Below are 26,545 nucleotides of genomic sequence, written 5' to 3'. Positions count from 1 at the left end.
CTCTTAGAAAAATTGTCAATAATGCTAGAATCTACTCCATCAGGTTCTTGCAAGGATTAAATGAGATGCTTCATGAGCACAGTGCTTAGAACACAGCAAACATTCAACAAACAAATTGAAAATCTTTTTTAAAAGATCTTCAGTTTTCCCAGACCAGCCTTGGTAGCACTGGGCAGTCAGTCATTGGATCATGGACCACTAGAGACTAGTGTGCAGGAAATCTGTTTGATTCCTCCCCCAAGCAAGCTAAGCCCACATATTCAGTAACTGACCATACCTCCAGAACCACAGGAAAAGCCTGTGGTTTCCTCATGGGGGAGCCAGAAAGAACCAAACCACCCCATGGGGCCAAGGTTGCTTCCCAGCATCTAACAGATTTCGCAGAGAGTTAGGGTAAGCTAGCCTCCTGTTCACTGCTGTCACCCTCTGAGGCCCACCCAGCAATCATTCGTGGTCATAGACCTTTTTTCAGTCCCTGAGGCCTGCTGGGCTCAGCTGCTAACCATCTCATCTTAAGGTGCTGTCTCTCTCGTTGCCAGTCTCCCTGGAAGGAGGGGATGCAGTACAGACTAAAGAGCATGCAGGTGTTTTGAACTTGTCCAAAGGTCAGAATATCTGCCTGCTGCCATCTCCATGTTGTCTTTCCTCCTGTGACCGCAACAGAACTCAAAACCATCTCAATCCACCCCAATTGCAGTGAATTCAGTCCTCTGAACTTCTCTAACTCTTACGGCAAAACTGCCTGTCCGGATCTATCTATGTGGTGTCTTCCCCCGTCAGGCTTTAAACTACTCGGGGAGCAGACACAGGTTGGAAGCAGCCCACCCCCTCCCAGGGCCGTTTGTGCAGCCAGAACTCAATCAGGTGTTTAAGAAAATAATTTTAATAGAAAAGCACAGAGGAAAGCGGGCAGGCAAACCTGTTCTGTGTGCCAAGCTGAGAATATTGGGTTTGAATATGATCACAGAGGATTACAAGAATTAATTTTATTTTATCTAATATGCTTCGAATTGGGCTTCTGAAATTCAACATGCAAATGTATGCTCCTAGTGCAAATTGGAGCATGCCCAGATTAATGGAGAAAATTCTCATCACCTCGCTTTTCTCAGAATGTGATTTCCCTCACCTGGGATCACCTATTTGTTTGCCAAGGATGAACCAAGGGGTAAATTCTGATGGAGGAAGGAATCTGAGGGCTGGGTCAATCTGACCAGTGCCTCCCCATGGCAGGTGGAATGAAGAGAGACACTGAGCAGTGGATGACGGCCCTTCACAGAGCATGGGGACTTCAGGGCAGTAGCCATGGGAAGTCCAAACTGCTCCTCTGGTCCCAGACCAGCCTTCACTGGTATACGGATCACTTCAAATGCATTGTATTAGTTCCTACTATCCTCCCTCCCAGATTTAATGACATTCTTGGGCATCGTTAATAAACAATGCCTGACCTTTTTAGAGTGGCAACCATTATATTACTTCATGAAATATGGCCCTACACAAAAGGCCATTTGGTGTAGTTATTGTTACAGTTTGAAGTGAATTTGGGTCTAACAATGAATTTGGTTCTGAGACTTTCACAGTATCCATTGAGAAAACTGGAGATACTAGTCACTGAATAGCCTAAATAGAAAGTGATCAGTGTTTATACCTGAATGTCATGGCTCTACGTCATTCTCTGAGTTTCTGCCCTCATTCTCTAGCTGTGGCCGATACCACTACCACCATGCCTGGCCACTAAGGACGCTGTGACACCAGCTTGGCCTAGCTGTGGACAATTTCCTCTCCCTATAATTCAAGCTAAATCAATATTTGAATGTATAGGAAAGAAAGAAGGCCTCACATGTATAGGAAATTTATTTTCTCAACCCTCTTTAGTTGGGCTTGTCTAAAACATAGGATATCCCTGGTTCTTTTTTTTTTTTTTTTTTTGTCCGAGTTTTGCTGTTGTTGCCCAGGCTGGAGTGCAGTCACATGATCTCGCCTCACTGTAACCTCTCCCTCCCGGGTTCAAGGGATTCTCCTGCCTCAGCCTCCCAAGTAGCTGGGATTACAGGTGCCTGCCACCACGCCCAGCTAATTTTTGTATTTTTAGTAGAGACGGAGTTTCACCATTTTGGCCAGGTTGGCCTTGAACTCCTGACCTCAGGTGATCTGCCTGCTTCAGCCTCCCAAAGTGCTGGGATTACAGACGTGAGCCACCGTGCCTGGCCCGGTTCTACTTTTTAAAACAATTTTTATTTAAGGTTCGGGGGTACATATGCAGGTTTTTTATTTAGGTAAACTCGGGTCATGGGAATTTGTTGTACAGATTATTTCATCACCCAGGTACTAAGCCTAATACCCAATAGTTATTTTTTCTGCTCCTCTCCCCCTTCCGTCCCTCCACCCTCATGAAGGCCCCAGTGTCTGTTGTTCCCTTCTTTGTGTTCGTGAGTTCCCTTCATTTAGCTCCCACCTATAAGTGAGAACATGTGGTACTTGGCTTTCTATTCTGACAACCACTGGATTGGTTCTACTTTTTATGAACTTCAGTTTCTTTACCAGTGGCCCTAGACTAACATCTAGTGGCCATGGGGTAATGTTGGTAGACGTCAGTGTAGAGTGAAGCTGCACACACAACCTGGGCTTTAAATAGTTTCTCTCTCTGGGGTCAACTAGGTGGAATAGTTACCTGGCCATTTCCGTAACTCTCTGAGTAGCTTCCCTTAGGGACACATCTCCCTTCAGTTATAGAAGAAAGGTGGTTTATGTTTTTCTAAGTCCAATAACTAGCTGCGTCCCTTTCAATCCAGATTGGAAGCTCCTCCAGCCTCAGGAACTGCATTTGGCCCAGGGGTACTGCTTCCTGCTTTCCTGTATCCTAAGGCTACAGTCTTAACATATAAAATTACTTTAAACACAAACAATGACAGATAAGCGTTAGAGGAGAGTCATTCTTTTACATTGTAAAAATCGAACTGGGAATTGTCACTTTTAAGAGGTAAGAGGAAGACTTACGGACAGACTACCAAGAGGCCCTTATTTGTCTCTTAGCATTAAATCTAAATCATAAAAACCATAGACAAGAGACTCTTACACTTGGAGCTATTTCATTTTCTTTTTTTCATGAGAGGTGTATGGAGGGTGCAAAAGGCCCACACTCGAAAATATCATTTCACTGTGCTTCGGTTTCCCGGATGGTAAAAATGAAAGAATCCAGCTTCCCGATCTCTTAAGTCTGCATATTAATAACTAAACTGGATCAGTGGGATTTCTTGGGGTGAACAGTTGGACAGTTTCCATCATAATACTTGCTTGTGTGGGAGGATATTAAGCTCTTTCACCTTCTTGCTCTGTTAGGAAGTTCCTAATATAGGCTACAATATGGATGAACCTTGAAAACATTATGCCAAGTCAAGAAGCTAGTCACAAAGGATCACGTATTGTATGATTCCATCGCTGTGAAATGCCCAGAATAGGCAAATCCTTACAGACAGAAAGTCGATTGCTGTTGCCTGGGACTGGAGCAGACAGGAGGGAATGGGAGTGACTACTAATGGGTATGGGGTTTCTTCTGGGGGATGATGAAAGTATTCTGAAATGGATTGCGCTAATGGTTGTACGGTTCCTGAATATTCAAAACACCATTGAATTGCGCAATCTAGGTTGGTGAATTTTATGATATGTTAATTATCTCATTAAAGCTCTTATATTAAAAATCTTGGGAAGATCACGTCCTAATTTTATGGCTACTCCAGCACCTCTCCTTCTCCTGCTAACCACCACTCAAAGAGGAAGTGGATACTGCACCATGGGTGACGTCAATGTGTGCATCTGAGGGCTCTGCCATCCTTATTCTCTGTTCCTCTTCCCTTCTCCCTGTTTTCTTCCCCCTGCCGTGTTCTCCTACTCTTTCCTATTCCTTCTATCTCCGTTCTCCTTTTTTCCTTATTTTCCTACTGATCTCATCATCCAATGGGTGCATCTCATGGGCTTTCCTTAACCCTAGGAAACTTCCTTAAGCCTAGGAAGCTGAAAGGGGCGTGGAAGAGGGAACAAGAGATAGTGAAATTTAACAATCATCATAATAATAAAGTGTTAATATTATTATAAATTATTATTATAGCTGTCCAGGACTTAATTTAATCTTCACAACATTCCTATTAGGGAGATAATCATCCACATTTTGTAGATGAAGAACTTTTTATGGATAAAGATGAAGAAATAGACTAACATGACTAAGAAAACCCAGCCAGTTAGAGGCAAAAACAGAATGCAAACCAGGGTCTGTCTGGCCTTGGAGCCTATTCTCCAAAGCATGATAGGACCTTAAATATGAGGCTGGGCCTGGTTATTTATTGATGAATTATAATAGAAGTAATTTGATGGGGTTCTAAACTGCAGTATCTAGGATCTCATCTGTTGGTCTGATATTTATGGCTGTTTATGGGTGATATCTGCGTGGCTCTTCCATTCATTATGGTTTTCATTAGGACTCTAATCCTGTTTAGAAGTCTGTTTGTCATTTTTAACTCTCCTGTTTAATCTTGGGCAGCCCTAATCTTTTTTCGCTGCCAGCCAGAGGGAGACAGCCCCTGATGGCTCTTTTCTTCTCACAATTGTGTGCAGGTGGGGGTGTGAGGGGAGATGAGTGTGGTGGGCCTGCCTCTCCATGACTGTGTGGGACACGAATATGTGTGTGGAGTATCCATATGAGCTGTGGTGTGAGCATGTGTGAAATTCGTGCATGGTGTCACTGTATTGGTGGTATGCACTGTGCGTGTGTGGTATGGATGTGTGTTTGTGTTCATGAGTGTGTGTATGTGAGTATGGGTATGGGTTTGTGGAGTAATGGGGTACATATGTGTGTGTGTCGGGGGCTACCATTCATGGTATTTGTATTAGTCTGTTCTCATGCTGCTACGAAGAAATGCTCTAGACTGGGTAATTTATAAAGAAAGGAGGTTTAATTGACTCACAGTTCCGCATGACTGGGGAGGCCTCAGGAAACTTACAATCATGGTGGAAGGCACCTCTTCACGGGGCGGCAGGAGAGAAAATGAGTGCCAGCAGGGGGAATGCCAGATGCTTATAAAACCATCAGTGCTCATGAGAACCCACTCATTATTATGAGAACAGCATGAGGGAAACTGCCCGTATGATTCAATTACCTCTACCTGGTCCTGCCCTTGATTACAGTTGAAGGTGAGGTAGGGGTGGGGACACAGGGCCAAACCGTATCAGTATTCTTTTTCAGAAGCGTGAGAATTCTTGAGTGGAAGCCTAACCATCTGTTTCTAAAACACAGAGACCATTCTTGCCTCACATCTGACCTTCCCTGGTGTATAAATCCTCCCGGGGTGAGAGGGTTTTAGGGAATCTGGAAAGGGATAGAGATTGACCAGGCCCCCTCCCCTAAGACATTCTCGGAGCCAGAGAGGATTCTTCAGTCTAGCTCTCAGTCATGGTGGACCTTACTTAGGTTTCCCTGGGGATGGAAATCTCCTTCCCAGAAGCATTGGTTTACAGAGAAATTCTTCCCTGGGGCTCTTCATCCTTGAGGGAAGCTTAGATTTGTTTTACTTTTTCAGTTATTAAGTGTCTACTCCTAAGGAATGAGTAACAAAGGAAATCTACATGGGTGACATCCCATATTGTGTCCTTCACTGTCCCCAGAACACACCCAAATCTCATTCTCTCTGCTTTGGCTTATGGCATTTTCATGCCCGGGCCACTTTTCACCCTGCCCCTTTTCAAGTCTTGCCTCCATGGAGCTTTGCCTGCTCTCAGACCCAAAGGTGATTCCCATCTCTCTGCACCCTCTGACCTCCCCTCACAGACATTATAAGAGGGCCACAATATTTAGTACTTAAAAATATTCTATCTCTGGGTCCGCCAGGCCAGAACTCTGGGAGACCCACCAGCTACATTTCAACTCCCTACTTCCCTAGGAACTTGGGCATCAAGGCTGAAATGATGGCTCAGGAAATGCACCACATAAAGGCACCTGGCTGAGGGGCAAGTAGGGGCTGAAACAAAGTCCTCATTCATCTTACCAAGCCACGTGCCTAGAGGGGGCACTTCTTTCTAATCACACCAAAATACCGCACTGGCAAGTGGTAGTTCTGAAAGGGATTCTCAGAGAGTTCAATCTTCTTGTCTCAGGGCCTGTAGTAGCAGCCAGAGGAATGCTTAATGAAGAACCCAAAGAGTGCTGTCTGCCCCTCCCCGTGTGTCAAAGATGAAGTCTGGCCTCCAGTCTGTCTTCAGAAAGCTTCACCCCCTCCCTGATGAATCCCACCCCACTCTAATCACCACTTAACTCCACATGCCCTTGTCTGGCTCCAGCTTAATTTTCACATCTCAGTATCTGCCTTTTAAGAGTCCTAAATCTTTTTTTCACATCTTTGTTATGTCCTTCCAACTAGTTAGCAAGCTCTAGGAGGGCAGAGAGCATGTTTTCATTTCCTTTGCTTTTGGCCACCCTTGTGACATCCATCAGAAAACTCTGCACCCAGCTGGGGCTAAATCAGTATTGTTGACACACTGAGTCACCAGCCAAAGGTGCAGAGACACCAAAGCCCCATGCTTAGAGCTAGGAACTGGGCCAGTGACCCCGTCCCCAAAAGCCAGCTCAGTCAGTCGCCTCAGGGGACACAAATCCATCCACTCACTTCCCTCCTGTTCTGGACCTCATTACCCAAAGAAATGTCCCTAAGGATTAGAAAGCTCCAGAGGCCAGGCACAGTGACTCATGCCTGTAATCCCAGCACTTTGGGAGGCCGAGGCAGGTGGATCACTTGAGATCAGGAGTTCGACACCAGCCTGGCCAACATGGTGAAACCTCATCTCCACTAAAAATACAAAAATTAAGTTAGCCGGGCATGGTGGTGCATGCTTGTATTCCTAGCTGCTTGGGAGGCTGAGGCAGGAGAATTGCTTGAACGCAGGAGACGGAGGCTGCAGTGAGCTGAGACTGCGTCACTGCACTCTAGCCTGGGTGACAGAGCAAGTCACTGTCTCAATAAAATAAAATAAGATAAAAATAAAATAAAATAAAATAAGAAAGAAAAACAGAAAGTTCTGGAGAAACTCAGCCAATCTCATGGTCTCTTTCTGTGGTGACATAAAGTGCTGGACAGGAAGAGGAAGAAGTGGCCCTAGACCTTGACCAGACTCACCTTTCCTTATCACTTAGTGAAGGATTGATTCGATTTCTTGTGTTCAGGGGCTTTGGAGGGAATAGAGCTTCACCCCTCCCTGAAGGTGTGTTTGCTTTGGATCAGGGACAGGCCTGTTTGCGGACAGAGCATCCGGAGACCTTTCGCTGGGTCTGTGATATGGTGGCTTTGTTACTCTCCTAGAGAACAATGTATATGGCATGCCTGGCCGGTGGCATCAGGGAACGTAGCTCCTGCCACTTCTTCCTGGAGACCTCCAATCCTGAGCCCCTGGCTGACCTCCTCCACTTTCACCTTTCAGCCTCATACTCCTGTGCCGCCTCAGCACACTCTCCTGCTCTAAAAAAAAAAAGCAGCCACTAAATAGCAGTATTGATGCCCCATCCCCACATGCCCTAGAATGATAATGCATCACCCGTGGTGCGTATCCAGACGGAGCCAGATTACGCTCAGGTGGTTAAAAGTCCAGGTCTAATTAGAGTTCCAGGGAATCAAGCCATTGTATTATTAATGATTCTCCAGCAATGTTCTGATTAAAACAGTAATTTTAATAAGCACAGCTCGATGCTAAGTGTTCACTGAGCACCTAATTACATCAGTTATAACTCCAAAATTATTTAAAATTCCGCTTTTTTTCACCAGACCCGGCATGCACCAAATAAAATAGAGACTCAGACAGCTCAGTGATTATTTGCTCCAATTAATTTCCTAAGCACCTGTTTAAAAAAAAGAAAAAAAAAATATATATATATATATCTTTGTCTCTCTTCTATCTCCCCCAAGTTCCTCCCACTCCTGTGACCCCCAGAAGCTCGATGACATTGGTTACATTTGAGGCAGCCATATAGGGAGGTCAGGAATAGAAAGCTGTGAGGAAGGTAGATTTGAACAATCCCCACACTAACCTCCAGGTGAGGGGAGGCTGCAAAGTGCTAATCCCCACTGACTGCCCAGGCAGGACAAGACCCTGGGGTGGGGGAGGCAGAAGCACCCAGAGAGGGCTACTAACCCAGAGCCAGTTCCTGACTGCAGCCTTATCTTCAGCAGACCAGCTTCAGTTGTCACATTTAACCATCACACTTGCATCTCCTGGGAGACGGTGGCCAGTGGGTCAAGGGGCTTCCCTGTGTGGCTGTTCTCAAATTCTTCTGGCCACTTTCGTTGCAAAAGAGACTGCCTGACCTAGTCACTCCCTGGAAGGACACCAGGATTTCAGGAAAAATGGTCTGCTGAACCATCTGAGGGTTGGTGTCCGCAGTTTTCTTTTTTTAAACAATTTTATCAGTAAGTTATCCATCTGTACCCAATAAGCCTGATAGTGAACAATGCGGTGCTGAAACTCTCACTTTTTGTGACCCTCATGACAATATGCTAGTGAGGAACAGCGGTCCTTAACATCATCACGCCCAACCCACGTGCTGGGGGATACCATCACAAGGCAGCTTTCTGCTGTCTCCCACTATCTCTGCAAGATGTTTATCATGAGTAAAGTTTTGCCTGGATCTCAGGCAGGTGGCATAGCTTCTCTGCATACTTGTAGATAATGAAAGTCCTTTTGTCACTCCAGTCTCAAACACAGCCTCAAATCGGAATGGTAATGTCCAGTTCCAGACCAGACTTAAACTGTGGACTGACGTGCAGATTTTTTTCCTCCCCTTGCCTAAGCCTGCTGCACGGTCTCCAGTTACTTCTCTCTCTCTCTTTCCCGTTTGCTTTCCCTTAAGTGGATCCACTTTGTAGAAAGGAGAGGGGTCAGAGGGGTTCTTTCTCACATGAACTGGAATTGGCAGCAGATAGCCTCTGTTCTCAGGCCTGGTGGATATTTCTGACTCTTACAGGGCTGGGTTCTTCCTGGGCCTTCAAAACTACCTCCTCCTGAACCATTCCATGGCTGCAGCTCTCATCAAGTGGGTGGTGCTTTCTCTTCACCAGACACTGTTCTCTCGGCTCTGATTTTCCAGTTCTCTCCATACAGATGTTCAGAGTGGGGTCCCAGCACCACCTCCAGGGGGTCTTTTGGACGAGTTGTAAAATGCTCCAGGCCAGCCCTCCCTCCTAAGGTGTTCACGTCTGCTGCAAGGGAAGTACTTGCCCATCCTTAGCCTGCCACCGTTGTGGGGGTGCGGTGGGAGCAGTGACCTCCCAAGTTGCTGCTTTGCTGTGCCTCCTGCGGGCTCACCAGTCTACCTTCTGGGTTTCCTCCTGTGTCTTCCTATTCACTTCCAGGTGTTCCTGTTGAAGGGTGGTTAGATTTCAGCCTTCCAAGGGCTCCCTCCAAAAAACTCACACAATCTCTTCTTTTTTATTCCTTCAACCCTTTTTTATTTGAGACAGAGTCTTGCTCTGTCATCTAGGCTGGAGTGTAGTAGTGTGATCCCGGCTCACTGCAACCTCCACCTCCCAGGTTCAAGCTATTATCCTGCCTCAGCATCCTGAGTAGCTGAGACCACAGGTATGCACCACCATGCCCGGCCAATTTTTGTATTTTTGTAGAGACAGGTTTCACCATATTGGCCAGGCTGGTCTCAAACTCCTGACCTCAAATGATCCTGCCCGGCTCGGCCTCCCAAAGTTCTGAGATTATAGGCATGAGCCACTGCGCCCGGCCCCTTTAATCCATTTTTTTCCATTCATCTGAGTCGGGGACCCAGGGTCAGAGGCGGAAGAATCATGAACTTGGATCTTGAGAATCTACTCTGAAAAATTGTATGGCAGTCTCCCACTTTACCTTAGAACACAGCGTTATTATATCATGGTGTCTTCATGGATGCTTAATTTTAACATCCAGTAATATTTAACAAATGTGAAAACTGAGGCCCAGAGAGGTTAAGGGACTTGCCTGGTACAGTTGAGTATGTGGTGAGGCTGAGCCACGTTCTTCTGACCTTAACAGCTATGTCCTTTCCATGACACCAAAAGCCTCTGCTGTGTTATAAACATTGACTATTAAAAAATTTTAAAAGCCCTCAAGTCACCTAATGGATCCTCGCAGAATACCAGGGGGCCTCAACCACACCTAGAGAACCTTAGCATAGTGCATTTGATTAAGGAGCTTAAAATAAAACCTGGATCATTGGGCAAGTATAATTAGCTTCTCAGCAGGTATTTATAGACCTATTTTGTACAAGAAACTGAAGTGGGAGCATACAGAGATATCTCATAAGAAGAAATAAAAAGCAGAGTCCTATAAGTAATCTAAAAAGATACCTACCTAAGAAGAGTATAAAAAGTGCATTAGAGTCATGCCAGTTGGGCAGGTAGTCAGATTCTCAGTTCAGAGAGAGAAGTAACAAAGGTTGATCAAGGAAGGCTTCCTGGAGGAGGGAGGGCCCAGGGGTTTGCACATGAGCAGGAGAAGGGAGCACATTTGGATTAGCGGGAATGTATGAGCAAAGGCATGCAGGCAGGACTGCACAAAGCATGAGGGAAGGCCAGGCTGGCAGTTGACATTGACCAAAGGGGTCGGGAGTGGAAACGTCAGCCTGAGTGAGGAACAGAATTTAGAAGGCTGAAATGTCACACTGAGGTGTTTGGGCTATAAACTTCATGAGATAGGCAGAGTTTTCTTGTTGTTTTAGATTTTATTTTCATTGTTGTGTTTCTTTAGCTGAAATTATCCGTACAAAACACTGGTCTTGAAAGCCTTCCCTGATTTGTACTTCTCTTTTGCTCCAATAGCTTTTACCATGTCTCAATCATATTGCCAATATTTCATTATAGTTTGGGAGGTTTGTGTGTCTTCCTGACAACACTATGAGTACTTTGGGATCAAGGTCATATCTGTTCATTCTGTGAACTTAATGTCTACACAGACTATATTTTAGGTGTTTAATACATATTTATTAATAATAAGTATCAGCTATAAGCAAGGCACAGGGCTTAGCATTTTCTAACCCATGCCATCCTTCATGTCTCAGAGGCAGTATGGTGTCAAAGTTGAGAACATGGGCTCTGTAGCCAGCCTGCCTAAGTGTGAGTCCCAGCTGTACAACTTACTGATCACGTGACTTTAAACAACTTCACTGAGACTCTCTGTGCCTCAGTTTCTTCTTCAGCTGCAGACAAGTTTTATATAACTTATATATATAGCTAGTCTGGTGGATGGATGGATGGATGAATGAATGGTTGAACTCATAGTGGATAGACTAATGATTGAGTAAATGAATGAATAAACAAGCAAATGCACAAAGTATATGTGCTAGATGTATTTCAACCACATTCAGGTCTACTTGGTGATAAATCGAATATACCAGAATGCAAATTCACAAGACCATGCCAATCAACCCACACTGGGTACAAAGCACTGAGGCCATGTGGCCATTGCTGCCTCCATGGAATGGTCTTGGTCCAATTGAGCAGGCTATAAAGCTTCCCAAAGCAACACAGAGGCATGGAATCCAGCAAAGCCTAGGAGCTTTCCTGCCTCTCATATCATCACCTTGCCAGGGTTGAATGCATGAATGGCAGGAATGAATAAATGAGCTCTATACAGAACGGAAATTAAAATGTTCCAATGTAAGTATAGGAGACTTAGGCAGAGATTTAACACATATTCTTATCCTCCATCTCCCTCCCCCTCCCTCTATCCCTCCTTCCCTCTCTCACTCTCTCTCTCTTTCACACACATACACACACACTCATCTACTCACTCACTGCATCCTAGGAAGCTGTGATGGACAAGATAATTCTCTATAGTTCCACCCAAGGGAACCAGTCACTCAGCATACCAAGAAAAGTCAGAGAGAATACTATCAGGGGGTCTGATGTGTCAGAGGGGACAAGATGCCCAAGTTTTGGATGGTTAAAAAGGAAAGCTGAGAGACAGTGGAGAAGATGCATTCCATGGTGTCTGCTGAAAACCAAAATTCTGTTTTACAGCATGAGGTTCCAGTGGCTTCTTACCTACTCAGAGTCATACAACAGTTCAGGCAGAGAGGTAGAGGCTGATCTCAGTTCCGGCGCCTGTGGATAATGCTGAGCTAGCTCCCTGCTTCCTTGTGTATACAGCTGTTGCCCTGGTGCAGTGAAGAAGGCTTTGGGCAGTCAGGCTTCACCAAATCTGGTTCTATGTCATACCATTTGATGACACTGTCCTCCCTATGTAAAGATGACCTGGGAACATCAACGTGGGGTTCCTTCATAATTGGGAAAACAGATTCTAAGGGAAGTGTCAAGGATGGAAGATTAGAAAATAAGGAGTCCCTAAGAACCCACATGTGTTATCAATAACCACAAATGCCAACAGCAGAGCAGGAAGTGTTGCTGGGGACCAAGAGGCAAAAACTGGAGCTCTGTTGGGAGGCAGTGCCAGGGACTTTGCCAAAGAGAGCTAATTTTTACGGTCTCTTTCAGGAGCAGTGATATCCTAAAGGCCCCACTTTCCCTATTATAAAAGGATTCTTTCAAACATAAATTCTGAATCCTCATCTCAGACAACTCTAAAGGTGGCTTCGACCTTCTATTCAACAACAGCAAAGATGCTCTTACCCCAGCTGTCTGACCAGTTTCTTCTTGGGCTCCTTCCCCTGATGATTTCCACTCCAAACCTCACCTTCTATGCTTAAAAAGGCCATAGGCACTTTAGATTTAAAAATGCATTTGGGGCTGGGCACAGTGGCTCACACCTGTAATTCCAACACTTTGAGAGGCTCTGGCGGGCAGATCGCTTGAGCCCAGGGATTCAAGACCAGCCTGAGCCACATGGCAAGACCCCATCTCTATAAAAAATTTAAACAATTAGCCAGGCGTGGTGGCACATGACATGCCTCTAGTCTCAGCTACTCAGGAGGCTGAGGTGGGAGGACTGCATGAACCTGGGAGCCTGAGGCCGCAGTGAGCCAAGATCATACCACTGCATTCCAGACTGGGCAAGAGAGCAAAACCGCATCTCAAAAAAAAAAAAAAAGAGAGAGAGAGAGAGAGCATTTGGGATTAACTCGAGTTCCAAACCCCTTCTTTCATGCTCTCTTAGAGACTGGAAGGCAGGGGAAGTAGAAATCAAATGGGCAAGGCCCTGAGGTGGGGGCCTCTTAGGCAATTGCCCAGTTCTTGGATGAAGTCAAGCTCTGTGGTAAGGCTAGATTCGGGCTCTATGTGTCCAGGGGCCTCACTGGAACAATGTCTGGGCAAATAACCATTGTGGAATGGATGAGTAGGAATGAATGGGTAAGGGGCATCCCTGCCTTGTCACCCCCCCCATGCCATCATCACCTTTCCCCCTCCTGGGGTAGGGCAGTCAATGTGGGCCCTATAAGGAGCTTTGTAGGACCTGGCTAATCCCAGGCATCTGGTCCCCAGATGAGAGGTCTGTTTTAGTTATTTCTTAGGCCCCAGTTCCCAAATCCTCCTCATCTCCCATTTCCTATCCCAGCTGCTTTTTCTAACTGAATAAGTCCACTGTTGTCATGGAGACAACATAGTATCAGCATCTCTGTTTTTTTGTAGGTCCTTCCAAAAGCCAGAACTTCCTAGAAAGTGTCCTACTTCTACCTCCCTAGTATTTCTGGCACAGAGTCTTCTCTGATAAAATATGGTGTGGTGTTTAGAATATCTGCCTTGCCCATAAGATTTTCTACCCTCTTTGTAGTTTTACCTTGCCCAAGTTTTACCTTTATCCTTAGCAAGCTAAGCTTAATTTGACTTCTTTCAGCCAAGGATCCTGAGTTTCAGCACACTTCCAACATTGGGATTATTTAATAAAGACGGCAGTTCCAGGGGCTGGATGGCTCTTCATGCAAAGGGCAGACATAATTCTCCCCATGTCATAGATAAACAGTCTCAGCTCAAAGAAGCTTGGTGGCTTGTGTAAGGTCACCTATCATAGAAGCGCAAAGCCAGGGCCCTCTGCAGCTTTTCCATGCAAACACTGCCACCTTCAGTGGGGTCTGCATCTAGAGACTAAGCATGGTAACTACCACTATTGAGCACCAGCTGTGTGCAAGTCTGTATGTACCGACATCACGTAAGCCTCAGAACAACCTTGTGAAATTGATATCAATGTTGTCACCATTTTACAGAGAAGGAAACTAAAGCTCAAGAAAGTCCAACATCTTACTTAGTGTCATATGGCTGATAAGCATAGAAGCTGAATTTGAAACTGAGGACTGTCCCTTTCAAAGTGCAAAACCAGTACAAAACATGGCCTCTACCTGAAAACAGGTTTCAGGAACAGTCACTGCCCCAGCACTCATCCAAGGGTTTAATTCCACTGTATGGGGCCAGAAGTTTCTTTTTGTATTGTTCTCTCCCCTTTGACTCCTGCAGGACCTCTACTGAGTTTTTATGAATGAGGAGAAAAAAAATGTCATTGAAAAGTTCAACCAACTTTGGACTCCTCTCTCCGAGTGATAGATAGGTTTAATTACTCTGAATTACTCAACCACTCTACTCTTCTCCCCCAAGTCATTAAAAATAGATTTTCTCTTTGAACTGCACTCCGCCCTCAGGTCTCCAGATAGTCAGGAGTTCTTAGGAGACAGCCCCGGGGTCAGCTTCTGGTCAGAAGGTTGTGTGTTGCTTTAGTTGCAATCACAGTCTCCGGAAACTCCAGCTGGTTTTCTGGGGTTCTTGTGCCTCATTTTTCTTAATGATGTTGATCATGTGACTTTCACAGCCCAGAGGACAGGCAGGAGGCAAGGTTGGTATTTACTTTATGAGAATTTAAGGGGATCTGGATGCATGACTATTGATTTTTAAAGAAATGGATCTAACACTGAGAACAAACAATAACGAGTTCTTCACATTAATTACTGTGAAGCTGATTCATAGGAAAAACCTAAGCTGAAAGTGTGGGCTCAGAGGTGTTCTGCTTCCTGATGAGCCCCAGAGAATGGTGGGGCAGGTATTGTCTTTATTCAAAATAAGGAAATGAGGGCTTGAAGCATAACCGGAGTGCTCATGGCCAGACAGCTGATCACTGGCAAGACCAGGACAGAAAACTCTCCTGTGGCCACTACCCAAGCTGTGCTAACAGAGGGCTCGGTGATATTTTGTAGGAGCTTCAGATGGAAAATGTGGAGCCTGCTCACAGCCTCTTCCCTTATTGTTCTGGTCCTAGTAGGCTTAAAAAAAGAAGTCCAGCCGGGTGTAATGACTCATGCCTGTAATTCCAACATTTTAAGAGGAAGAGGCAGGAGAGCCCTTGAGCCCAAGAGTTTGTGATTAGCCTGGGAAACATAGGGAGACGCTGTCTCTCCAAAAAAAAAAAAAAAAAATTAATTAGCCACGTGTGGTGGCACACACCTGTAGTCCCAGCTACTCAGGAGGGCTGAGGCAAGAGAATCCGTTGAGCCGGGGAGGTAGAGACTGCAGTGAACTGTGATTGCACCACTGTACTCCCACCTGAATGACAGAACAAGACTTTTTCACTTAAAAAAAAAAAAAAATCCAGTAGGGAATCTTTCACCCTCCCCAATCTATGTCCCTCTTCGCCTGCTGGTATCACCTCTCTTGCTGTCTGGCTCCTGATTCACCCAGCTGAATCATTGTTAGAAAACAGAGGGGAGTAAAATGAGCTAAGAGACTTGCAGTGGTCAGGCGGGTGTACATAATTGCAGCGTCCAGCAGCTTGCCTAGGAAGCAGAAAGATATTCTTTCTAGGAAGAAGGATGGCCCCAGCGGCTGCTTTCGGGGCAGCTCCAGGAGAATGGGCCTTCCCTCTATAGTCTTTGCCTCTGTCTGTCTGGACCCCACTGCATCGGTGTGGGAATTAGACAAATTTAGACTCCAATTTTGTTTATGTTACCCTACAAAGTATATGACCTTACGTGTGTTACTTGAGACTCAGTTTTCTGATAGGTAAAATGGGACTAAGAATACCTCCCTGGAAAGGCTGGTGTAAGGATTAAATGAGGTAATCTGTGTGACATGCCTGGCATGCAGTAAATACTGGATACATGCAGCTGTTGTTATTATTGTTCCTGCTGCTTCAATCCATTCAACAAGCTCGGTCCACTGCCCAGCTCAGGGCAAGGTGGGGCCAGCCAGGAGCCTGCTAGCTGTCAGGAGACCTCAGTGCCCATCACTTCCCCCAGAACCTTAGGCAGCAGATCCAAAAGGACATGATTTCCTTGCTGCCCCCCTCACCTGCTCCTAGCAGGGGAGATTGAGATTAAGGTGTTGCTTCAGGCATCCAGTAGACATCAGCTGTTTCCTGCTAAAGGATAGAAAGAGGTGTGGGAATTTTTCACTGGAGACTTGCTGAGCCAAAGGGGATGGAGGAAGAGGCATGTCAGGAGGGAGGGGGCCTGGACTTTCCCCAGAGGGTCTACCTTGGCTTCTATGCCTGGGAAAATCAGGTCAGGGTCAGGGGCAGGGCTAGACCTCCCCAAACATTGGCCCACATTTCTCTCCCTGTGAGGACTCTGAATGAGTGTCAAGGGAAGGATAGCACACTAGGCTGCCAGGCAGAAAACTCACAGAAAATCAACATCTCCGTGTTAATTGCACCCATTTACAGAAGAGCTTACAAGATTTGGTGCAAGCCTGTGAAGAAGAAAAACTCCACCAACCTATTTATTCCATCAGTTAACAGCTACTGGGTACTAGGAGCTGTAGGGTGAAGAGAAGCAGAAGCCTCACCTGCCCTCAGGTTGCTTCAAGCCTCCTGATCCCTGCTCAGCTCTTGCCTCAGATCTCACAATGGACTCCTGGGCCACCTTCTCCCTCCTCATCCCTCAGAAAGAGCCCTTGCAGTATATCTGAGAAGAGCAAACGGTCGGTCCCCTCATGTGCCGTAGAGGGTTCTCCTCCACTTGGCCACTTTGCCACTCACTGCAGGTGAGGACTTAAGTGCCCTTCGGGGGCCTTAATTTCCCGGTGGATCCAGTGGAAATCATAACACATAAAAATACCTGTCCTCTCTTCCTCTCTGGGGAGTTGCGCAGATCAAATGAGATAATGTGTGTGAAAGCGTTTCGAAAATGCCAAAACCCTCTGCCAGGATTGCTGTGACTGCGTTATTGATCTCTGTCCATACAGCAGCCCCAGCGGGGGTTTCTTTTCAATCCACCATCAGCTGTGTGTGTAAATGAGTGTCAGATCTTTTCTTGAAAACAGATTTGGATTGGGGAAAAGAGAAGAAAGTGGCTCTGAGACCCTACAAACCTGAAGGGGTGAAGGGGTGGGCCTGCAGGGAGGGACTACCAAGAGGACGTACAAAGGAGAGGAGAGAGGCCCAGGGAGCCAGCTCCATCAGCTTCAGCTGCTGTGTGCTCTGCCCTGAGCCCTGGGGACCAGGAGGCTGTTGATGAGGCCAACTGGTGCTCCGTTCGGGCATCTGTGCCACCTCCCACCCCTGCCACCTGGCTCCCAGCCACTGAGAAGGCCTCTGTTTCTTCCCTTGTGTCAGCAACAGGGGACACGTGTGAGGACAGGTGTACCATCTGGCAGAGGCAAAAGCAGATTCCAGGGAAGAAGGGGATTAAATTCTCAATCTCGGAGGGGCCCACCAGCCTGGGGAACAATTTTCCCCTGTTCCTTTCATCCCTCTGTGTCTCTCTTGCATGATAGCAAAGGAATCCTGCAGGTCACTTGAACACTGAGTGCTCTTGCCGAGCCCCCTGAGGCGAGCTGCCACTCTCTGTCCTCTGAGCCATGACGGTCCTGGTTCTCCTTCTATTGTGGCATCTGTCCCACCATATTGAGATTATCTGTTTCCTTGGTTTTGTTCTCAACTGAACCATGGTCTCCAAGAGGGGAGAGAATGTAGCCCTGATGCCTAACAGAGGGTTGAGCACAATGTAAGTGCTCAGTAGATGTTTAAGGACTAAATGGGCCTCTGGCATGATCCACCGTCAGAATCATGTGAGATTTTCTGCTTTCACCTCAGGCGTTTCTCCATAAGAGCCATATAAGTGCTCAGAACCGTGTGGGTCCTCCCAGGTGTCCACAGAGGGTGGCAGAGGTGCAGCGCTGATTCTCTGTTCCCGAGCTCACTTGGCAAAGGGCGCTTGTTCTTATGCCTACCATTGGGAAACTGCTCTGTGGAAAGGGTGATGTGTTGTCTTGCTCCTGACGGGAGTAACTGCCCAGGGGCTCTGTCCAGGATGACTCACTCTCAGGGCCTCTGAGGCCTTCCTGGCCTTACCTTGGATGGTCCAAACACTACACATCTGCCGTGCTTTTCGAGGCCTTCAGGAAAAAGACTGGATCCAGCGGCTTCCCTCAGTGACTTGTCCCCACTGCCTCTAATTATCTGATAATGTGTCTGGCTGTACTAGGCCTGACACTCTGTGGGCTACTCGTGTGCTGAATTAAGAAAGTTGGTCGGGGAAAGAAAACTGCCCCACACTCTGTACCCCCTGCCAAGTCCTTCCCACATGTATCTTCAGCCCCGCTGAATCAGGCCAAGGAAGGCACCAGAGACGTGGGGCCCTGGGACCAGGAGAGCCAAGAACACAGTGTGAGTCACCTTTAACTAAGAGTATTTCTTAAGTAAATGACTTAACAGAACAGTTATATTCATTAAAGGCATAATTACAAGCCATAAGATCAAGCAGAAAAGAATGTCGAGCATGAGGGTGGACTCCAGTTTGAAGCAGGACCACCGGTCCTAGGGAGAAGGCCATAGGGGGACAGGAGAAGGGCACCCTCCCATTGTATAATTACTATCGTCACACTCACCCGCCAGCCCAGCCACCCCCAGATCCCAGCACTCAGAGTGGAGGGGGCCAGGGAGCCTCAGGCATAATTAAAATACAATAATAATAAACAAATGCTAATTAAAGTGTCATAGAGTGTCCCATTAAACTCTGAGTCAGCCCTGACAGAGGGCGCTCGACATGGTGGACACTCTCCAGGAGAAAACTCCCTTTCCTTCTTGAGCTTCTGAAGACATCTCCCTCCCCACCCCACCCAGCCCTAGAGAAAGTGCCCGACTGCCACTGGGGTGCACAGTGAAGTGGCTCCTGACTGCAGAGGTTTGAACTTGGTCCTTTATGGACTTCATAGTCGCAGAATGATTAGAACCAATTTCTCACTGGGCATAAAGTAGTCCCTAGAGTACTGTTGCCTTCCCCTACACTCCTAAAATCCCTCTAATTCCTCCCATAGCCCCAAGGAAGAGTGATATTCTGTTTCTTCCTGGCCCCAGGACCTAACATGTAAAAAGACCCACTCAGGGAGCTGGAGTCATGTATATCAGTGGTTGACCTGCGTAAGAATTGGCTGGAGAGTTGTTAAGACCCATTTCCTGGGCCCCTTCCCCAGTGTTTCTGATTTAGTGGACCCTGGATTTTCATGTTCAGTAATGTCACAGGTGACACCAATGGTGCAGGTTTGAGAACCATACACTGAGGGCCATTGCTCCTTGAGAGCCCCAGGCCTGCCTCACGGAGGATGTTGTTTTGGCCGAGGCTAGAAGGCTCGGAGGCATTACATATTCCAGCTCTGTGTTCTTTGCAGTTCTTCCCATGGTCACCCAGACCCACATATCCAGACCTGAACCATCCCTCCCTTGCCCTCACCAAAGGTGTCTGAAGGTGCTTTCCAATGTCTGCTTATATGGTTCTTTCCACCTGGAATGCTCTTCATCTGTCTACATATTCTTCACTTTTTAAGGCCTAGACACAAACTGTGTATACTCCATTTAGGGCAGCACTGTCAGATAGAAATAAAATTCTAACCACAGGCATGAACTACATGTGTCATGTTAACTTTTCTAGCAGCCACATTTCAAAAAGGAAGAAGAAGAGGTGAAATTATTAAGACATTTAACTCAAGATAGGCAAAATATCTAACATGTCAATAAAAAATTATTGATGTAATTTTTTCCCTTCTTTCTTTTCCTCAGTAAATCTTCCAAATCCAGTGTGTATTGTAGACTTACAGTACATCTTAATTTGTCCTAGCTACATTTCAAACTCAATAGCCACATGAAGCTAGTGGCTATTGTATTGGGCAGCACAGATGCAGGCAGTGTTTTCTCCTTGCTCTGAATTCCCTCAGCCCTCTTTGAATACTTCTCTTAAACATGTATCGCTTTCTTCTTTTTATTGCTTGCCTGTTTGCAACTTGAAGGTGCTAGTTGTGTTTTAATGCTGTTGTTGTTTTTATTCTGAAGTGCCTAGCACTGGCCTGGATAGAGGACATGATCAATGAATACTGGCTGACAAATGAATATAGAAGCACAATAATATAAGAGACAGAGAAGGCTCCTGGGAACATCTGACTTTGAGGGTCTCCTCCCGGTCACTGTGACATTTCTTTCCTCTGGTTTGTGTGTGGCTATTACATCTTAGAGGAGAGAGTAATTCAAGTTTTAGACCACCCCCCCCACCACCCCCGCCAACTAAGTTTCCTGTTTCACTTTGCTCTTCAACTCAGTGCATTTAAAAAAAAAAAAAAAAATCACCAGGAGGGCCCAGGAAACAGGAAAAATAGTTGTGCTATTGGTTTCATGTTTGGAGAAGAACAGGGTTTCACTATCTCCGTGGCACTTGGCGTGAAAGTGGGCTTTGTTGCTGGAGACACTGCTCCCATTCAGGGCCCCTTTTCCCAGCTGCTGAGGGCTGGGCTGTGTTTTGACAGACGGGCCGAATGCAATGCAGACAGTTGTTTTAATTTGCAGCCAGATGCAGACATCACTCACAAGGAGCCCGAAACCCAAGAAAAGGACGCTAGGCACTGGACCGCCTCTCTCAGGCCTCAGAGAGTGGTTTGGAGGGGGCCAGCGGAAGCCTCCCAGGCACCCTGGGTCTCTGATATCCCAGAGGACTGATAGTCACCAGGCTCGGGAGAGGCACATTAGAAGGTCTCCTGCAGATACCTGTCTGAAAGGTGTTTCTTGTGGGCATTGTGGGCCATGAGGCAGGGTTCAAGGGTTGTTCTTTAAGGCGGTGTGAAATCAATTGGTGGTGGTGGTGGCTGTATGTTATCTTTTAACTGTAAGGTTGTACAGGACAAAAATCATCAACAGTCTCAAGGAGGAGTTAGGGAAACTGTGGGAAATAGAAAGCTGGAATGTCAGAATTGTCAGGGACTAATGTAGCCTTCCTCTGAGGGCAGAAATCCTTTCTTCCAGCCTTTGGGATGAATGTCATGTTGACTGCTTATGCATCCCTGTGATAGGCGTTCCTTTGGAAAGCCAGGCGGTTGCATGATGTTGAGCTTTTCTGAGCTTTTCACCCATGAGTCCTACTGCAGCCATACTGCTCCCCTTCGAACACTGGAAAACAGCCTACGTGACTACCTTGAGACTCTTCAGTGGACTAAATAAACATCCCAGGTTCATCTGCTCTACCTCAGACACCACTTCTCTGTCCCACCCCATCCTGACCACCCTCCGGGAAGGATCTCTGGTTGAGCAACGCCCCTCCTAGGGCAGATTGTGGAGACCTGAACTCCGAACTCCCCAGTGTGGGGTGGCTTCTCTCGACCCTGATGCTGTGTGTGTATTTATGCAGCCCATGGTCAAATTAGCTTCTTTCATTATCACATCACCCTGTCAGGTCATATCAGACTTTGAGTTGAGTTGACTTTGAGTCAACTCAAACCCTCAGGTCTATTACACTTGAACTATTTCAAATCAGCTATCCCCCATCTTACACTTAGAGTACCAGGTTTTTTTTAAAGCTGAATTGCAAGATTTTATACTCATCTCCCTGCATTTCATGTTTTTATTATTAAAGGGAGATTAGAGATGTTTAAAGCTGATTATGTCACTGACTTACAGAAAAGCCTCGTAACATGGAATGTTAAGTGTGATGATGTAGGAAGGATGGGTGGGGACACCCAAGAGAGGAAAGGCAGGCTCATCCCTCTCCCCTCCCACCCACTCTACATCCTACACTTAAGTTTATACTGAACTTGTCTGTGATTGCTTTTGCTCACCACAATCCTTCAGCTTGGCATATCTTTCCAGGTCTCTGCATCTGACCCTCCCTCTTACCCTTCAAGGCACCCCTACCGCACTGGTCACCTCTTCTCTAAGTTCCCCAAACCTTCAGCACTCACAGCAATCCCACACAACGAAAACTCAGCACAATGTAGAGCAAGTCTCGGTTTGTAATTAACAACTCCCACTGGACCGTAGGGTTCTGGGAGGGCAGAATCTGTGTGCTGTTCGCTATCGTTTCTCTATTGCTTAGCACCAGAGCTCCACAGCGTTGACATCTGATAAACATTTGCTGAGTGAATAGTGTTAGGATCCGTCCTGAACCTCTCAGGAGGATGGCGTGAAGTTGTCTCCATCATATCCTTTGTCCCCCTGCCAGAGGCAGAACACTGTGCTGCTGGACCACAGGTTATGTTTTTACTTTTTACACATCTGGTAGGTGGGGGACCTCTATGCCCTAACAAATAAGAACCCATTCCCAGCCCAGCAAATGTTTTTGCAGCCCAGCAGCCTCCTGCCCCAACCAGCAACAGATACCTAGGACGTATCAACTGGAACACTTCAGTCCTCTGACCCCCCTTGCCTGGTCTTTATTGTCACCACTGCTGTGCAGGTGGGGGTGAGTAATATCCAGACAGGCCCAGCTCAAGTCCCTGCAGGGCCCCAGCAGAAGACCAAGAGGAGTGTGCACGGGCTGCACTCTCTGCGGGGGTAGGGTCTTGATCTGCAAATTCCCACTTTCCAGGCAAGACAGAATCAGGCAGCTCTTTTCTGTGGATGTTCCCATTTAGCCAGACTTTTCAAAGGATAGGAGATTTACTAGAGAAACTGAATGCAGACATCAGAGAATGGGATAATTGGATCCAGGTGGTATATTTGGTTGGCTGTAAAGAGTCTGTGCCATACTATGAATGTTATTTGATGGGAAAAGTTTCTCCTTTCCCTTTTTGAATGTTTTCTGTGCAGGCAGGATGTCCCAGCCCAAGCCCAGCTGAAAGCTCTTCAGAGATGAGTTTGTGCCACTCAATAGCCTTTCAACAGAGTTAACCATTTTGAGTACTTGCCGCTGGCTTGCCCAGCGCTCGGGAGGATGCTAGTGGCAGGCAGAAATAGATGGAGCCTTTGCTGCTACCTCTGGCAAAGACAAGAAGTCTTAGGCCTGCAACTCAGAGATACATTCGGCTTAGCCTACCTGCCTTATGCAGGTAAAGAGATTGGGGACATTGAGGCCATGGCTTGCTACCCAGTGTCACCTCTTTAGGGGAGTTGACACTGCAAGTGTGAATAGACACAGGACTCTGTGACACACACCTGCTAGTCATCACAGCATAACCTCACCGTGCCCTCTTTCCTCTCTCTGCCAGGTCACCAGGGTCCCTGTGGAGTCGTGTGAGCAGTATACGACTTGTGGGGAGTGCCTGAGCTCTGGGGACCCTCACTGTGGCTGGTGTGCCCTGCACAACATGTAAGTTTGGGGTATCCTGGAAAAGGGTTTGGCGTGCAGAAGACCCGGGCTTTCCTGGAATGATGGGATAATGACAGCATTTTGCAGAGAGAGGAATTGTCCTCTTCAGCGCAGTGATTCTAATCATGGCTTCAGTGTTGAGAATGGGAAGAGGCAAAGAGGCTATGGGTGGGCCTTCTTTCTAAGTGCAGAGCCTTTGCCTCTCTTCTTTCATTTTACTTCCAAATTCAGCCCTTCAGCTGCTCTGAAGTGAGGTGCTTATATCCTTGTGTCTTTGAAAGAACTCACAAGGGAAACTGTAGTCTTTAGGTTTCCCTAAAACCTCCTCAGTGTAGCCTGAAATAGGTGCCCCTCTGTGTCAAGAGTATGCAGATGGTGGTGCACTGGCATTGGGAAGCTTAGACTCCAGCTAGCTGCTGTGTGACCCTGGATGGGTCCTCTGACAACTCCAGGCCTCTGTTTCTCCATTGCTGTTTAGGAAAAAAATGCCTGTTTCACAGGTGAATTGTGAAGACTAAATGAAGTAATAAATGCTTTGGTAATAAGGAAGCCCAGAAGAGGCTACACAAATCAGAATAATTATCATGGACCCTGTACCCTTGGGAGGACCCTTCTGGCCTCATTATTTCATGATTCCAAGAAGTTTGCATCTCACTTCAACTGGCCTCATCATCTGCCATTGAATACCAACTGAATATAAATGCTAAATCACACTTAAACTTCCTAATTTGAAGAGCCCCAGGGGAAGAGAAAGGGTGAAAACCCCGAAAGACAGGAGCTGGCTAGGAATTCTGTTGCCCAATGGAGTTGGAAACTCCAGGGCTCTGTGCCAGCCAGCAAAGCATCTCCATGAAATGAGCTGGGTTTGGGGTGGAGGCGGAGGCGGAGGGCCAGAGTTCAGGGTCCTGCACAATAGCTCTTGGCTTCCAGCCTCTGCAGCAGGTGTTGGGAGGGCTCTGGAGGGAGGGAGGGAGGCTGGTGCCTCACAGATGCAAAATCTGGACTGGATTTGAGCCCATGAATACTGGGTTCCCTGCTTGGGATTTGGAGGTAAGAGATTCCTCACAAAGTTTTGCAGAAATGCTCTTAGCAGACCTGGACAATGTGTCTCCATTTAGGTCGGACAAGTGGTAAAAATGCTCATGTTGTGCCCCAGGAATGGCAAAAGCGGGTAAATTTTGGTTCCCTGCAGTGAGGCTGACCCATCGGCCAGCAGGCAGGGTCTTTCCTCGAGAGAATTTCTTTCTCCAAAGAACCTGACAGCCTTCTGCCAGCTCTGTGCAAAGGGCCCTGGGCGGCCGGCCCTCTAGCTCTGCAGTGGTCATGTCTGGTGGTACCTCCTACTCCCCATGCCTCCCCCACTCTGTCCTCCCAGCTTCAGTGCCTGTGGCACTTCTCCCATGTCGAACACACCAAAATTATAGATCGGGGATTATCATTTATTCAACAGCAAGGACGTCTGTTTTCCCCGACTTGAACAAGTGCCTATAGATCTATCAACAATGCCTGGGCCTCCCCAGTGCCACAAACCACCCCGTCTTCCTCCTGATGCAGGTCAGCTGTGACTGCTGGAATGAGCCACATCACAATAGTCCCAGGTTTCCTCTGTTCCCTCAACTCCTTAACTCTTCAGAGAGTCCTCGCTACCTACCAGGGCACTCGTCTCCCAGCTACCCTGCCCCAAGAGCTCATGAAGAACAAGATTTTTGCTGTTTATACCCAGAGGTTTCTCTGCATCTGTTCATTCTCTTCTCCACCAGACCCTCCTGCGGCGCTCTCCCGCCTGCCAGCAGCAGCCTGGTATCAGGCATGAGGAGATGGGGGAAGCTGCAGCTCCTGGGTCCCCACGGAGGCCTCTTTAACGGAGGCCGAGGGCTGAGGAGCCTCTGAGGGGTTGGGGGGATTTGAAGCGATTTGAAGCCTTCCTGTCTCTTCTGTATGCCTTGCTCTTGCAAGTGTATTATTGTCTCCAAGGCTGTTTATCTCTGTTAGGGCTGTTGCCATAAATAGTATGATAAAAAAGAGCCATTTCAGTGAGTCAATGAGATAAAGGCTCCAGTCAAGAGCTCACTTTAGAGCTATCTTAAGGATTCACTTAAACCTCAATAATTCTTTTCTTTGACAGCATTCATATTTAGATCCATTATGTGCCTGAAAAGGAAGAGGGGAGGAGTTTGGGGGGAGTTAGGGTGCGAATCACTGCTTGATTGTGGAATCGCTAGTGTCCCGATGGCTATTTGGTTTGGATACACTGGCACCAGCCATGGAGCAGGTTTCCATGTGGCAAGGCAGGCAGCAACCTGAAGCTCCCGAGTGCTGGTGTCACCTGCCCACCTGCCACTGTGGGCAGGGGGAGCCTAGAGCCCGAGATGAAGATGTTGGGAGAAACAGCCAAACAAGTTTTCTGACAGAGGCAGCCCTGGCTGCAGCGCCTTGTCTGTCTCTCTGTCTCAAGGCATTATTTTGTGACACAAATATTTATTTAAAATATACCATGTGACAGGTAGAATATCCCAATGAATGAAACATGGCCACTGCCTTCAAATAGCCATTAATCCACCCACAAGATCATCTGCACACTGTCCCACACTGCCAAGACCCTCTCCTATTTTCTTAAAAATTTCTCTGGAGCAGAATGAGAATATGAATCATTATCAGCATCATGAATATTAATAATATAAGGCCTAGCACTGTCGTGGCACCTACTGTGTGCCAGGCCATTTTCTAAGCACTAACTCCTTCTTTTTTTTTTTTTTTTTTTTTTGAGACGGAGTCTTGCTCTGTCGCCCAGGCTGGAGTGCAGTGGCCGGATCTCAGCTCACTGCAAGCTCCGCCCCCCGGGTTCACGCCATTCTCCTGCCTCAGCCTCCCGAGTAGCTTGGACTACAGGTGCCCGCCACCTCGCCCGGCTAGTTTTTTTGTATTTTTTAGTAGAGACGGGGTTTCACCGTGTTAGCCAGGATGGTCTTGATCTCCTGACCTCGTGATCCGCCCGTCTCGGCCTCCCAAAGTGCTGGGATTACAGGCTTGAGCCACCGCGCCCGGCCACTAACTCCTTCTTACACCAACCCTGTGAAATAGGTATTATCA

At 47.0% G+C, this 26,545-nt stretch overlaps 1 protein-coding gene across 1 annotated transcript in view; it reads left to right on the top strand.

The window, feature by feature from the left end:
* PLXNA2 (plexin A2) overlaps positions 1 to 26,545 on the top strand; it is a 221,297-nt gene that overhangs the window by 116,662 nt on the left and 78,090 nt on the right. The window contains exon 5 of the mRNA XM_011937960.1: positions 23,355 to 23,455. Coding sequence (XP_011793350.1) covers positions 23,355 to 23,455 — 101 coding nt within the window. The remainder of the gene's footprint in view (positions 1 to 23,354; positions 23,456 to 26,545) is intronic.

This window comes from Colobus angolensis, unplaced genomic scaffold (assembly GCF_000951035.1).
Source record: "Colobus angolensis palliatus isolate OR3802 unplaced genomic scaffold, Cang.pa_1.0 Scaffold100, whole genome shotgun sequence".
Classification (NCBI taxonomy): domain Eukaryota; kingdom Metazoa; phylum Chordata; class Mammalia; order Primates; family Cercopithecidae; genus Colobus; species Colobus angolensis.
Note: the sequence above shows the minus strand (reverse complement) of the source record. Positions and strands in the feature narration are given on the sequence as shown.